Source organism: Aquarana catesbeiana, linkage group LG03, assembly GCF_042186555.1.
Source record: "Aquarana catesbeiana isolate 2022-GZ linkage group LG03, ASM4218655v1, whole genome shotgun sequence".
Taxonomy (NCBI): Eukaryota; Metazoa; Chordata; class Amphibia; order Anura; family Ranidae; genus Aquarana; species Aquarana catesbeiana.
The window spans coordinates 260934141-260950115 of record NC_133326.1 but is presented as its reverse complement, the minus strand read 5'-3'; the positions used below and the strand labels follow the sequence as shown (position 1 = coordinate 260950115).

Here is a 15975-nt window from a genome sequence, read left to right as displayed (position 1 = left end):
ATTCGCCGGCTGAAACCGGCAATATCTGAATGATGTCTGTAACTACAGGCATCATTCAGATATACCTGCTCAAAGCCCAGGACGTCATATGACGTCCGTGGGATTGAAGTGGTTAAACGGCGCCTCACTATTAGTCCCTTTCCTTTCAATTTTTGAGTACCTATTAATCTGGTCGAGTATTTTCAACAAAGGAAGTCTGTTGGATGATCTAATGTTCAAGTCGCCATTCCTGGCCATCACTATTAAGCCTGAAGTGACCCCTAGACTGAAAAGATGAGGGTCTGCTATATTTGGTGAGTGGGGACACAGGAGGGGGTGTTGCGGTATACCTTGAAAACTCTGGAGCACTTTTGCACGTTTGTTAGATTTGAGCACATCAATCACTGATGGACTTTTATTTTTATTACCAATATATTGTTTTTTTCCATTCACTATTGTTGTATTTGTTAGTATTGTGTTTGCTAGCGCTGTAAAATTTATACTATTATCACTTTGTCTAAGTGGCTAGCACTTTGTGTACAGCAGCTGCACTTATTTTTCTCATTGTTTGTTTTCACTTTAGGTTATGTTTTAAATATTTGTTATATTATTTTTGATTCGTGACACCTACAGCGCAAGTTTATATATTTAGTAATATATTTGTATAGATATATAGAGCAGGCTCAGAACCTGCAAGCAGATCAGCATTGGACTGTGTCAATAACGCCAGCTGAGCCAAAATAGATTTTCTCCCACTGCTAAATTACTTGTAATACAAATAGTACTATATTGCACTTGTAAGGTGTAACCGAAGACGTTGTACTGATTTGGAGGCTGGCATTAGTGACTTCTGGGCAAGTTTGACCTTCTGTAACAAAAGGTATGGTGAGTTTTGCCTACCATTTGGTGGGGGATAGTAATCACACAGCGGATTATAATCTAGAATCTCAGAAAAAGGTTTCTTTTGCTTTAAAAAACATCACTTTGGGGAATTTTTAGTGTGTTATAGCACTTTATTTACACTTTCTTTACTTTGCGGTATTTAACCACTTCCCGCCCAAGGTAAACCATATGACGCCGCCAAGTGCTTCTATCGGCTTGCCCCTGCGATCATTGATCCGGAGAATGAATCGGTCGCTGGCAGAAGTTGAGCATAGAGATTTCAGTCATCTCTAGTACCCTCAGAGGCCCGGGCGCGTCGTTATGACGTCACGTCCGGGCCGGCGAAATTAAACAATGCCAGGGACGTGGCTGGAAAGGCAGAGACAGTTTATTTTATTTTTTTATCTCAGCCTTTCCAGAAGGAGGATCTGGCACACACTATTCCTATACAAGGGATGTTTACATTCCTTGTAATAGGAATAAAAGTGATTAAAAAAAAAATTTAAAGAGAAAGTGTAAAAATAAAAAAAAGTAAAATAAAGAATAAAAATAATAAATAAAAGTAAAGCGCAGCCCGTCCCTGCGCACAGAAGCGAACGCATACATAAGTCGCACCCACATACATATGTAAACGGCATTCAAATCGCACATGTGAGGTATCGCCACGTGCATTAGAGCAAGAGCAACAATTCTAGCGCAAGACCTCCTCTGTAACTCTAAACAGCTAACCTGTAAAAAAATTAAAGCGTTACCTATGGAGATTTTTTAAGTACTAAAGTTTGACACCTACAAGTGTGTGCAATTTTACAGTGTGACATGTTAGGTATCTATTTACTCTGCATAACATCGTCTTTCACATTATACAAAAAAAATGGGCTAACTTTACTGTTTTTTTTTTAATTCATTAAAATATTTTTTCCCCCAAAACAGTGTTTGAAAAATCGCTGCGCAAATACCGTGTGATATAAAAAGTTGCAACAACCGCCATTTTATTCCCTAGTGTTTCTGCTAAAACAATATAATGTTTGGGGGTTCTGAGTAGTTTTCTGGGGGAAAAAAATGATGATTTTTACATGTAGGAGTGAAGTGCCAGAATTGGCCTGGATGGGAAGTGGTTAAAGTGAGGTACTACTTCTTTTGATTATCACATTTAATTAGTTGGAAGTACTCTTTTTTCCTAAATGTATAACCGTTCGGCTAGTATTTGTTGAGGACATAACACAAGACTTATACATGAGAAGAAATCTAACATTCAATTATACAAGCAAAAAGAGAACACTTAAAGCACTGAATGGATATGGATGTTTTTAAAAGCAGGTTTAAATAGTGTACGTTGTATTTTAGTGAGTTGTTAGCATTCTTCCTTTCCTTTTCTCTGCAGCAAAAACAATTCCTTTTCCCTGAACACTGAAAATAATCTTTGCTTGCATAGATTCCGAGTTGGCAATGAGCAAATGTTTCCCTATAACCTGGATCTAATATTAGCTGTGCTATTCTAGCTAGCTTACAATGGTCACACTGCCACTGGCCTTAAACATTCAAAGTCCAACAGACTAAAGTGCTTTCTGTATTAGGGGCAAATGCTTAGTGCATAGGAAAAAATAAAGAAGTAGAGTAGCAACAGAAAGAGAATCAGAGAGACAGATATGTAGATAAATAAATCTATGTAACCTAAAAATATTAAGGGCTAAACTAATAATGAGGGCAGTGTGATGAAGTAGGACGCATAATACCTAACTAGGGGCAACACCTACATTTAGTAATTTATTAAAAATCTAATCCTGCTATTTGAACTGCAGATTAAAATTCTGCAACAAGTGTGTCAAAGAAAAATCTGATCTAGCAATGAACCCAATGTTTATGCGTGTAGTAAGATTTATTAAAACTGATACAAATTATTAATGTGCTTAAATAATTTGATTTTTACAATTAAACTGGGATTCCACTGATCAAACGTTAATAAAAAATAAATAAAAGAGAGTTTTAAAGAATTAATTACAAGGGATAGAATTACACTTAAATAACATCTGCTATTTGAAATAACAGGTCCCCTTTTAAAAACTGCATATATATATCTATATAGATCTATAGCTATATATAGCTATAGATCTATATAGCTATATATATATCTATATATAAATAGCTATATAGATATCTATAGATATAGATATATATCCATATATCTATATCTAGATCGATCTATCTATCTATCTATCTATCTATCTATCTATCTATCTATCTATCTATCTATCTATCTATCTATCTATCTATCTATCTATCTATCTATCTATCTATCTATCTATCTATCTATCTATCTATCTATCTATCTATCTATCTATCTATCTATCTATCTATCTATCTATCTATCTATCTATCTATCTATCTATCTATCTATCTATCTATCTATCTATCTATCTATCTATCTATCTATCTATCTATCTATCTATCTATCTATCTATCTATCTATCTATCTATCTATCTATCTATCTATCTATCTATCTATCTATCTATCTATCTATCTATACACACACATATACACACACACACACACAACTAGCCCTCCACACTTGTATATCACATGTGCAAGAGCGTATTCAGTTCTGTAGGCTGTGGTGTGACCTCTGCTGGTTGCCTCCTATTATTACAGTACTTTGCACAGACAGCTGCTTTTCTGATTGAGTTTATTAACATTTCTGACTTTGCATAAGATCTGATAGGCCACCATAGATTATATTTGGAAAAAGCAAGAGGATCACGCATAAAATTGTAACCAATGACATTTTTATAATCAAAAGAAGGATTACATTTAATTTAAATCACATCAACTAGCAAACTTGCTAGATGTATATTTAAATATTAGAGTTTACTCGTTCGATTATTTACATAACATAATAATTACTAAGTTGATCGTTGTCCAATTAGACTGATTTTGACTGGATTAGGTAATGATTCTTTTGTCTGGGTAGTAAAAGGCATCCTCATCCAAGGCCCTCTTCACACCTTTTCATTCTGGCGTTATGTCCATCATATTAATAAGACACCACTCCTGCACAATTTTTTCCACAGCAGTTTGTGAAAATGCATAGTAGAGTATTATCCTCCACCTGTTGTGGTGCGCTGCAACCCAGGTGTGTTGTCTTTGTGTGCTGCTAAAAATGAATGATGTGTGTTGTACAATGCGCATTGTAAAACGATCAACTGAGTTGGTTAGAACTAGCTCCTGTGGGCAGCCATTGCACATTTTTTATACTGTGAAAAACTATTTTGGAATGAGGACATTAAAACCCTTTTCCTGTAGGTGCATAGGTGCAGAGTGCCCCTTGTCTTTTTAAATCACCTTAACTCCTTCGCGCCTAAGGGTAAAACAAATTTAAACGCCTAAACACAAATTAGCATTTCTGACATGTGTTAGACCCCTTTCACAATGGGGCGGTTTGCAGGCGCTATTGCGCTAAAAATAGCGCCTGCAAACCGACCCGAAACATCCGCTGCTTTGTCACCAGTGTGAAAGCCCCGAGGGCTTTCACACTGGAGCGGTGCGCTGGCAGGACGGCAAAAAAAGTCCTGCTAGCAGCATCTTTGGAGCGGGGAAGGAGCGGTGTATACACCCCTCCTAAACCGCTCCTGCCCATTGAAATCAATGGGACAGCGCGGCTGTACCGCCGGCAAAGCGTCTCTGCAGAAGAGCTTTGCGGTGGGTTTTAACCCTTTCTCGGCCGCTAGCGGGGGGTAAAACCGCCCCGCTAGCGCCCGAATACCGGCGGTAAATCGCCGCTAACAATAGCTGCGCTTTACTGCCGACGCCGCCCCCGCCCCAGTGTGAAAGGGGCCTTAGTAAAACTGTACATATCTTCACAACTACTTTGCAGTGCAATGTAACCGTTCTAATGGGAGCAACTCAAGTCGCTCCGACTTAGGAAAAGGTTCCTGTACTATCTGGGGGCGACTTCGGAGCGGCTTGCATTGACTTCTATTAAAGAAGTCGTTTGCAAGCTGCGCTGAGGTCGCGCTATGCGGGGTGGCTTCAGAGTCGGACTTGGTGCAAATCATGCAAAGACCATATAGAAAAAAGACCAGCAATTGGATCCTATAACTTCTATCTAGTGATTTATTTTGTGATATGTGTAAGCCAATATAAGTGTTTTATTTTGTAGGAAAATGTAAAATGACTATTATTCTGCCTAACTTTTAATATTGGATTTTTTTTAACACTCCATACCCCTCTTGTCCACTGGCAGGGTACAACTTTCCAATTATAAGATTAGTAAGTATGCAAAAACATTGTATTTGCCTTGGCTGACATTGGAAACCACAGGAACCCCATAGGAATTTCACTGAAATAATTTGGATAAGTTAAATGAGTACAGAAGGATTCCTGGAAATAGAACATATGAACACACCATATGAAGATTATACTGCCAAGATAAAAATGCCTACCCTCTAGTTATCATGAAGGATTAAAGGAGCACAATGTGGCAGTTCATTTGTTTTTAGTAAATTAAAATGGATTGACACGTGTAATTACCTCCTGTCTTCCAGCATGCTGTGTATGTCTGGCCTTTCCTCTCATAGTGTACTGTTTATAGCTGTTCTTCATCTCCTCTTCATACTCCTGGTACTTCAAGTGGAATTTGTCTGATGGTGATGGCAAGTTCTCAGGAACTGTTCTCAGCTGTTTAAGAGAAGTCTGCAGAAAACACAGGAATGAATGTATGCCGTTGTCTATAGTCATATGTCTATTTTTTAATGGTAAAGAAAAAACATGGAGGCTGTCAATCTTGAGCTCTCCTTCTAAGACTGATCGTTTTGCTTTCAAATTGATCCAGCTACTTCATTAGCTTCAGTGTCACTGACCTGGAACAAGATTAGGGGTTCTGATTTAAAGTGGTTGTAAACCTCAGACGTGAAATATGAACAAAGCAAATCCCTCTATGATGTGTACTTGTCTAAATTAATAGCTCTAAGTGTAATTTCTGTCTGCTGCTTCACTCCTCTGCTATTAGCATGAGTCACTTCTGACAAGTTTTCCTGACACTATGAGAAAAATGGTGACAGGGGAGGAAATGCCAGCTGATTGAGAGCCTCAGCTCTGTTCCTGTGAGCTGTGTGAAGATGGGGGGGGGGTCTCTTTCCTCCAATCAGCTCTGATGCCGCGTACACACGATTGGATTTTCCGACGGGAAATGTTGGATGTGAGCTTGTTGGCGGTAAATCCGACCGTGTGTATGCTCCATCGGACATTTGTTGTCGAACTTTCCGCCAACAAATGTTGGCTAGCATGCTCTCAAATTTTCTGCCAACAAATGTTTGTTGTCGGACTTTCCGATCGTGTGTATACAAGTCCGTCGGACAAAAGTCCAAAGTACAAACACACATGCTCGGAATCAAGTAGGACCCGGAAGCGCTCGGTCTTGTAAAACTAGCGTTCGTAATGGAGATATCACATACGTCTTGTACGTCGCTACGTTCGTAATTGTTGGCCAACATTTGTGTGGCCGTGTGTATGCAAGACAAGTTGAAGCCAACACCCTTCGAACAAAAATCCACGGTTTTGTTGTCGGAAAGTCCAATTGTGTGTACTGTGTTCTCCTCACTGAGCTCTGGAGAGTGTAATTTCAGCTCTCCGCCCCCATTTTTCTGACAGCTTAGGCAAGCTTATAAATTCTGCACTTTGAACAGTTATAGAGAAGGACAGACTGTAGATAAACAGGTACAACTTATATAGGAGTATTTCTTTCATCGCTGTTTATCACCGGAGGCCAATCACTTCACTGGGTATATGGAAGGGTTTACAACCACTTTAATGTCACAATGTCTGTTTGGGGTCAGTGACTTAAACTATCAAAGCTAGAAGTAGCCATGCAAGTGGCATTTTCAGAAAGAGTTCAGCAATTGCAGCATACATGTTTTTCTCAGTACATGTGTATTGTAAAGCCTACCTCCAATTTTTTTTTTTTTTTTGGGATAGAGTGGGGAGGAGTTAGCATCTCTATCAGGTTTTTATTTGTGTATGTGGCCCCATAAGGGAGATTTTCCCCTAATTTTCCATCTCTGTGTTGCCCATACAAGAAATACAGACATCACAGGGACAGAAAAGTAAAGACAGAAATAAAACATTGGGAGAGATTTACTACAACTGGTGCATTCAGAATCTAGTACAGCTGTGCATGGTAGCCAATAAGCTTCCAACGCCAGCTTGTTCAATTAAGCTTTGACAATAAAACCTGGAAGCTGATTTGGTTTCTATGCAGAGCTGCACCAGATTTTGCACACTCCACTTTTAGTAAATAACCACAATTGCCAGATATCCCAATATTTCCCCACTCTACTACATATGTGTTTTTGTGTCTGTGTCTCCATTCAACAGATTTTCTATGTCATTCTATCCTAAAAGAAAATGAGTGGAAATCTCACAGACAGAAATAAAAACCAGACAGAGACTCTAACCTCTCCTTGCTCTATCCAAAAGATATTTAGATATAAAGTTTTGGATGAATTTGGGCTTTAACCGCTTGCCGACCAGCCGCCATTATACTGTGGTAGGTCGGCACAATCCCGCGAACCGTCGTAGCTGTACGTCGGTCCCTTTAAGTGGGATAGCAGGCGCGCACGCCCGCTGCATAGCGGGGGTGCCGAAGCTCGAAACCTGGGGTTTGCGATGACCGCCGGCCATGAGCGATCACGGGCACGAGAGGCAGAACAGGGACATGTGTGTGTAAACACACACATCCCAGTTCTGTGTGGAGAGGAGAAAGAGATTGTCAGTTCCTACGAGCTGGGAACCACGATCTCTCATCTCCTATAGTAACTCCCATCCCCCACAGTTAGAACACACACATAGGGAACACAGTTAACCCTTTGATCACGCCCTAGTGTTAGCCCCTTCCCTGCCAGTGACATTTATATTATTTATACAGTAATCAGTGCATTTCTATAGCACTGATTGCTGTATAATTGTCAATTGACCCAAAAATGTGTCAAAAGTTCCCGATATGTCCGCCATAATGTCGCAGTCTCGATAAAAATCGCAGGTCGTTGAAAATTACTAGTAAAATTTAAAAAAAAAATTTTAAAAAATGCCATAAATCTATTCCTTATTTTGTAGACGCTATAACTTTTGCGCAAACCAACCAATATACGCTTTTTGCGATTTTTAGTACAAAAAATATGTTGAAGAATACATATCGGCCTAAACCGAGGAAAAAATTCACTTTTTTAAAAAAGAATTGGGGCTATTTATTACAGCAAAAAGTGCAAAATATTGTGTTTTTTTCAAAATTGTCGCTCTTTGTTTGTTTATAGCGCAAAAAATAAAAACCACAGAGATGATCAAATACCGCCAAAATAAAGCTCTATTTGTAGGGAAAAAAAAAGACATAAATTTTGCTTGGGTACAACGTCGCACGACCGCGCAATTGTCAGTTAAAGTGGCGCAGTGACGTATCGCAAAAAATGGCCTGGTCATTGAGCAGCCAATTCTTCCGGGGCTGAAGTGGTTAAAGTTTTATAGAATAAGCCATCATGGCTTTTAAGAGATAAGTTCTAAAACAATTTAGATTTGTGTTGCCTTGACCGAGACAAGACCAGAACTAATAGGATGCATCAAGGAGTAAGCAACAATTCTGACATCATGCTATACAATTTCAGATTTAGATTTCAGTTACATAGAGAGGAATTATACAAACATTATATGTTTGGGGACCTAGCGGTTACAAGGCAGAAGTTCTACAAAAGAGAGCCAATGTGGCTTGAAATGGTCACAGTGAAGTGAACAAATATGATTCTTGATGGACTGAACCCAGGAACTTACAGTTACAAGCTAATGACTAAGCCTATATGAAGTGCAGAGAATGATTTAGCTGGAAGGAAAGCAAATGTCTGCTTTCATTACCTGTAGAACAACAAATTGTATTCTCTTACCTCATAGTTGGCTGGAACTTGTCTTGTAACAGTCTATATTTAAAAAAAAAAAATAGAAGTGTCAACACCTAAATTAAATGTGAGCAAAACACTAGATTTTTGACTTATAGAGGAGCTCCAGGCTCCCCCCACCCCAAATACTGTAGCTGTTGACTTTTAATATCAGGGCACTTACCTGTCCAGGCATCCAGTGGTATCCTCAGCCGAGCCGATTCTTTGATTGGCTATTGGGTGCTGGCACTGTCATCTTGACTAAGGAAAACTGGCATTAAAGCCTGGCAGCTTCACAGAAGGTTTCCTACTGAACATGAGTGTGCTTTGTGAATGGGCCGCAATTGTCTGGGACCTGTGAAGTGTCCCAGACGGCTGCGGTGGGAGGAGGGGGGGCAAACTTCCGTCTCACTTTGCCATGAGAAGTGGAAGCGGGTACCTGTCAGAACCAGGCACCCACTCCCCCCCCCCCAAAGGTGCCAAATGTGGAAACGGCAGGAGGCAGACAAGCAGAGTTTCTCCTTTTGGGTGTAGCCCTGCTTTAAGATTACTAATAAAAAAAATAAGGAAAGAAAACATGTTGAGGTTTCCAAACAAAGCTCATAGCAATAAAATAGACCCTTACGAGTTCTACAAGAAGTAGATCAACTTCTGCACAACGGCCCAGCCCACACATGGATCAAAATTCTGCCGGTCCTTGCTAAACCAGCCAAATTTGTATCCAAGTATGGCTGGCTTTTGACTATATAGTTTGAATAAGGGGGAAGTGGCCTCATGTAAATAAGGTAGCATAAAATGAATTGCAAAGTATAGTAGCTCACTGAAACCAATTAGATTTCATGAACTTGGACCTGTTAGGACAATCTGATACTGGAAAGTGTCATAATACTATGTTTTTTTTGTTTTTTTTCTTGTCAAAAGAAGTTTATTGAGTATACAATGTTATAAAGATACATAAAGTAAGTTTACAAGGATCTATAAAGTAAGCTTATTGTTTTACAGTAGGGTTTATATAGGTAAATATCATGAAATTTCAAATATTAAACATTGGGTTCATGTAAACCTAAATTAAAGATATATATCATTTCCTTAGTTACTTTTGTAGGTATTTAAATGATTTATACCTACTATACATATTGTTTACAAGTAGAGTATATATAGGTCAAATAAATTCTGATAATGAGCTTTAATCGTAAGGTGGAGAAAAGGAAAGAGAAAGAAGAAAAAGGGTTGAAAGGTAGAGGTATGGTCCACAAGGTTGTCCCGCTCGTCAGTTTATTATTCTTTTTAGTTCTCTTTGAAGCCTTAGAATGGGTGTCTCTGTAAGTCATTTAATCTGTTACCATGGCAACAGGACAGAGTCATTGAAGTTTGACAGGAACTGTTGTTTTATCCAAGGATGCCAAAGTTTTTCAAATTTTGGAATTTGATTTTGATCGATGGCTACCATCTTAGCATGGGACATTGTATTATTCATTCTGTGAATTGTTTCTGCTAGTACCAATGTAGGAGATTTCCATGCCTTGGCCACTGTTTGTTTTGCAGCCGTTATTAGTTGGATCATAAGTTTGAATTGAGAGAGTGTTAACCATTCCGGTTTTAGATTAAGTAAAGTTAAATATGGATCTGGTTGTATTATTTTTTTAAATATTTTAGATCCAATCACGAAGACTTCCTTCCAGAAGGTTTGGATTACTGGGCACGTCCACCATATGTGTAAATATGTGCCTATTTCTGGGCATCCTCGAAAACAAAGAGCTGAGGTATTAGGTGAATATTTTGCCACTCTAGCGGGTACAAGGTACCAGCGAGTTAGGACTTTATAATTTGTCTCCAGTGCTAAGATGTTGGGTGAAGATGACTTAGATGTGAGCCATATGTTAGACCAGTCCGTGTCTTCTAAAGTTCGTCCCAGGTCCTCCTCCCACCTCTGAACGTAAGAGGGTCTATTAAGATTTGCTACTCCATATAATTGATCATAAAGTGATGAAATTGTACCTTTAGCAAATGGATCTTTTGTACAGATTGATTCAAAAATGGATAATTGGGATAATGGTGTATCCCCCTTTAGGAATGGTGTATAGAAATTTTTGATTTGGAGATATCTAAATATCTCAGAGTTTGGTAGATCATATTTTTCTCTAAGCGATGGGAATGAAAGGAATGATTTAGATGCTATGAAATCATTTAGTGTCTGAATGCCTGATGTTGTCCAAGCTTTAAAAGAATTTGGGTAGATCCATGCCGGATAAAAGGCCGGATTTCTGATAAAAGAAAGGAGAGGATTGTGTGGAGATTGTAACTGATATTTGGTTTTTAGTTTATCCCAGAGAGATAAGAAGTGTTTAGTTATGGGATTATGAATTTTAAAGCGGTCTTTAGGATCAAGCCATAATAAATTTGATATTAATAGAGGGTCATTTTCTGAAGCTTCTATAAATACCCATAATGGGATTTCCTGTTTTGCATGGTATTTGGACAGACTGGCCAAATGTGCTGCTCTGTAGTAGTTAGTAAAATTAGGGTATCCCAGGCCTCCTTTATTTTTGGGAAGATGTAGTGTGTGTATAGGTATACGTGGTTTAGAAGAGCCCCATATAAACGAAGTTGCTCTTTTTTGTACTATTCTCAAAAAATAGGAAGGAATTGGAATAGGGAGGACTCTGAATAGATAAAGCAATTTGGGTAGAATAGTCATTTTGATTGCATTAATCTTCCCTATCCAGGATAAAGGAAGTTGCGACCATTGTTTTATTAGATTTGTGATCTGTCTTAATACAGGAGGATAATTGGTTGAGAATAAGTCAGAATGAGATGCTGTTAAATGAATTCCAAGATATGGGATTGATTTTTCTGCCCATGTGAATGGGAGTGCAGCCCTAGCCGGGATCAATTCCATGTTTGTGAGTGAAATATTAAGCACTAGGCATTTCTTAGGATTAATCATAAGGCCGGATAGGGCTGCAAATCCATCAAGAGCTGGTATTAAGTTAGGACCAGAGACCTGTGGTGATGATAGAAAAAGTAATATATCGTCTGCAAATATACATAATTTGTGTGTAATACCTCCTACTTCAATGCCAGTTATAGTTTGGTTTGTTCTGATGTATTGGGCCATGGGTTCGAGTATAAGGGCAAATAATAAGGGAGATAATGGGCAACCCTGTCGGGTACCTCTTTCGATATTAAAGGCTTCAGATTTGTATCCAGCATATTTTATATAGGCTTTGGGTTTATTATATAATGCTTTGATCCATGTTAAAAAGTGGGGTCCAAAACCCCATTTTTGTAATGAATATTGCATATATTGCCAGGATACTGTGTCAAATGCCCTCTTAATATCGAGAGATAGAAAACATAAAGGGATTTTCCGTTTTTTAGCAATATGTGCCAATAACACTGCCCTGCGTATATTATCGCCTGCCTGTCTATTTGGCATGAAGCCTACTTGATCTCTATGTATTAATTTTCCTATAATGCTATTGAGGCGTTTTGCTATTATTTTTGCTAATAATTTAATATCGAGGTTTAACAGAGAGATAGGCCGATAATTCACACAGGAAGTATCATCAGAAAGGGGTTTTGGGATCATACAAACAATTGCCATTAGTGTTTCTTGCCAAAAAGAATGTCCATCTAGAAGTTTGTTAAAAGTTTCAGTGAGAATGGGAGAGAGTATTTCTGAGAATGTTTTATAGTATAAAGCCGAGTAGCCGTCTGGGCCTGGTCTTTTGTTAAGTTTTAGGTCTTTTATGGCGTTAGCAACTTCATCTACAGTTATAGGCTCATCCAAACTGCTTTTTTGATTCTGAGATAACTCAGGTAAGGTTATTTGTGAGAAGAAGGATTCAGCCTCTGTAGGATTAAATTCATTGTTTGTGTTGTATAAAGTTGCGAGATGTGAGTGAAATTTATGGACTATTTTAACTGGATTACAAGTGTAAACATTTTTTGATAATTTCAAACGTATTGGTTTGAAAGATTTGTTAGTTGAATTTAATGCCCGAGCCAAATATGTACCTGGTTTGTTTGTATTCATGTAGAAATTGTGTTTGGAGCGTTTGAGGGATTTATCAACTGACTCAGTGAGAAATAGATCGTATTCCAATCTAGATTTTTCCAGATGAGATTTTGTACTCTAAGATGGATTATCTTGAAATGATATGTAGGCTGCATTAAAATTGAGTTCTAGTTTTTTTGCTAGATTTTTGCGTTCCCGTTTAAATAGTGCCATTTGTCTTTGTATTGTACCACGCAAGACAGGCTTATGAGCTTCCCACAGTGTTATTGGGGAGATGTCTGTTGTATTATTAATTGATATGTATTCCTTTAAAGCTTGTTCAATGGCCATCTGATGTAGTGGGTGTTTGAGCATTATGTCCGGTAAGTACCACGTTGGGTCATGCGCTTTTGGTATGGCTGAGGCTATAGTAGTGTATACTGCATTATGGTCAGACCACGGAATCGGAATTATATCTGATGCAATAATTTCTGGTATCATTCCTATTGTTAGAAAAATATGATCTATTCTGGTGAAGGTTTGATGAGGGTGCGAGAAATAAGTGAATTTCTTTTTCATTGGGTTACTTTCTCTCCATGAATCTACCAGATTGTATTTGGAAAGAAGTTGAGAAAAAGGTAATCTAGAGGTTATTTTGGATGGTGTAAAAGGTGATTTATCTAGAAATGGGAGGAGGACCTGGTTCGAATCCCCACACATTATCACTGTTCCTATTTTGTGTGTATTAATCACTTGTAATATATGTGAGAGGAATGGTGTAGGTTGTTTGTTAGGAGCGTAGTAGGAAATCACCGTGATTGCTGTATCCATTATATAACCCATGAGTATCAGGTATCTACCTTCTGGGTCTTTAATTTCTGATGATAAGGTGAATGGTGTGGATCGGTGAAATGCAATTAGAGTTCCCCTTTGCTTGGTACAGGCAGAAGCCGTGTAAATTTGTTGATAAAAAGGAGAAATATATTTTGGAGTAGAATCTTTGGTGAAGTGTGTTTCTTGGAGGCATACTATGTGAGCCTTCTTGTTATGGAAAGTACGGAAGGCTTTGGTCCTTTTTTGAGGGACATTTATTCCCTGAACATTCAGGGAAAGTATATTCAGTGGTGCCATGGCAACAGATCAAATAGTTTTGACTTACTTTTTGTTATGCAGAGCTGACTGCGCAGATCAACCTGTGTGGACTGAAGAGATGAATAGATAGAAAAGAAACCAGTGAATTCTGGAGTAAAGAGTAAACAAAAAACATATGAGATTAGAAGATACATTGTATAAATTATTTTTTGCAAGTAATCACAATTTACCCGTGAAAGAGAATAAATATCTCTCTCAGGGGAATAAGTGCCTTCGTCACACTCCCACATAATATGGTTGGGAGAATGAGGAGGGCTAATGGGGGTACACGGATCTTCCGCTTACAGGAGAGAAGTGCTATGTCAAAAGACATCAAAATGATGTTTCATTAATTGGAGTGCAGAATATTGTTTTTGTTGAAATTATTTATTCCAGGGTGGTTGTATATGGTTAGTCTTGCCCTAGGCTAAATAATTCAGTTAGAAAGATACTGTTAATAACATTGGTATTGATGAAGATAGTTTGAATTATTTTGGGATTTTAACCCTTTTAGAGTAAACAATTACATATTTTATTCATATGCAACTGTTTAGAAATGTTAACTCATAAAATTGAGGTTGTATTGCTTCAGATTAGAATAAACAAAAACATAATTCTAGGAACTAGTATATAGTATATATATAGTACTAGTATATATTTGTTTTAAGAAAAGAAAGAAAAAGCTTCCATTACTTCTGGATTATTGAACATATTTGTCCTAAAAAGTAATAAATCTATTGTTATTACCTGATAATATATAACTGAACAAGAATTTCCTTATTTCACTTATATATTCTAAGGCTATATGAATCAGAAGTAATAAGAAATATAACTGGAATGTAACATGATCCCACACAGTGTGTGACTATCAGAATGCAGTTACATTCAGTTATAAATACAGGTTTTTTATAGAGAACCATCTCTTAGTATAATAAATGAAGAGATATCAGGAATTTGGATGTCAGTCCATTGAATCTTCTTGGTCCATGGATGATGTGGCATAACGGCCTCTTTTGTGAGAATGATGATTCCCATTTTGTTCTGAAATTTTCTGGGTGCTGCCTGAAGGTGAAGATGATGCCATTCTTCTGCGTGTGGGAGTGTTGCTGCTTGTGGGTTCTGTCAGATTTAATTTTAAAAGGGTTTGTTGTAGTTCATCTGCTGATCTGCTTCTGTAAATTGTACCTTGGTAGTTAAATCTGACTGAAAAGGGGAAGCCCCATTGATACATAATGTTGTGGCGTTGCAGTTCCATTAGTTGGGGTTTCATGGATCGTCTTTTTGTAATAGTAAGTTGGGATAGGTCAGCAAAAATTTGATAAGTGTGTCCTTGAAAATTAAGTTCCTTTTTTTCTCTTGCAGCAATTAGTATTTGTTCTTTCGTTCTGTAATAATGAAATTTTGTGATTATATCACGTGGGGGTCCATCTTTCTTTTTGGCTGTGAGGGCTCTGTGTACTCTGTCCAGTTCTAAACGTTCAATAGGGATATCTGGCTTTAGTTCTTGTAATAGAGCAGTAATAGTAGATTGCAGGTCTGTCACAGTTTCAGGTATTCCCCTTATGCGCAAGTTTGAACGTCTGGCTCTATTTTCGTAATCTTCAAGCTTAGTTTGAAGTATTAAATTCTCTTTTTTTAATTGTTCCAATTCTGTTATATTTTCTTGGGTTGTAATTTCAATTTCATCCATTTTTATTTCTAAGGCTGCGGTGCGGTTTCCCATCTCTTATTTCTTTGGTTAGGCTTTTTGTTATTTGGTCTGAGGTTTGTTTTAAAGCCTTATGAAGCATCTTTTCAAATTGTAATAATATTACTGGGGATGCTGAGGAGGCTTGTGGAGAAGTTTGTGAGAGGATTTGTTCTGTATCTGACTCAAATGGAGAGTCTTGCTGTGACATTTTCTGTCTGTGAGAGCGCCCTGATGCTGTATCTTGTGAGGTGACTGGAGCTGCTTCAGCTGCAGTGAGTGCCTGTGAGCTCTTTGTGAGGTGATTTTTATTTCTGCCACGGTTTCCTCCCAGTACCATATTTCCTGCCCAAACTTTCACAGTTTGTTCCCTGGGGCAAAAAGG

At 38.0% G+C, this 15975-nt stretch overlaps 1 protein-coding gene across 2 annotated transcripts in view; it reads right to left on the bottom strand.

Moving 5' to 3' along the window:
* Positions 1-15975, bottom strand: part of CAPS2 (calcyphosine 2) — a 204822-nt gene that overhangs the window by 153456 nt on the left and 35391 nt on the right. For both annotated transcript variants that reach the window (XM_073620021.1, XM_073620023.1), the window contains exons 6-7: positions 8782-8814; positions 5387-5548 (exon numbers count right to left, since the gene is read on the bottom strand). In XM_073620021.1, the coding sequence (XP_073476122.1) occupies positions 5387-5548; positions 8782-8814 (195 nt within the window). The remainder of the gene's footprint in view (positions 1-5386; positions 5549-8781; positions 8815-15975) is intronic.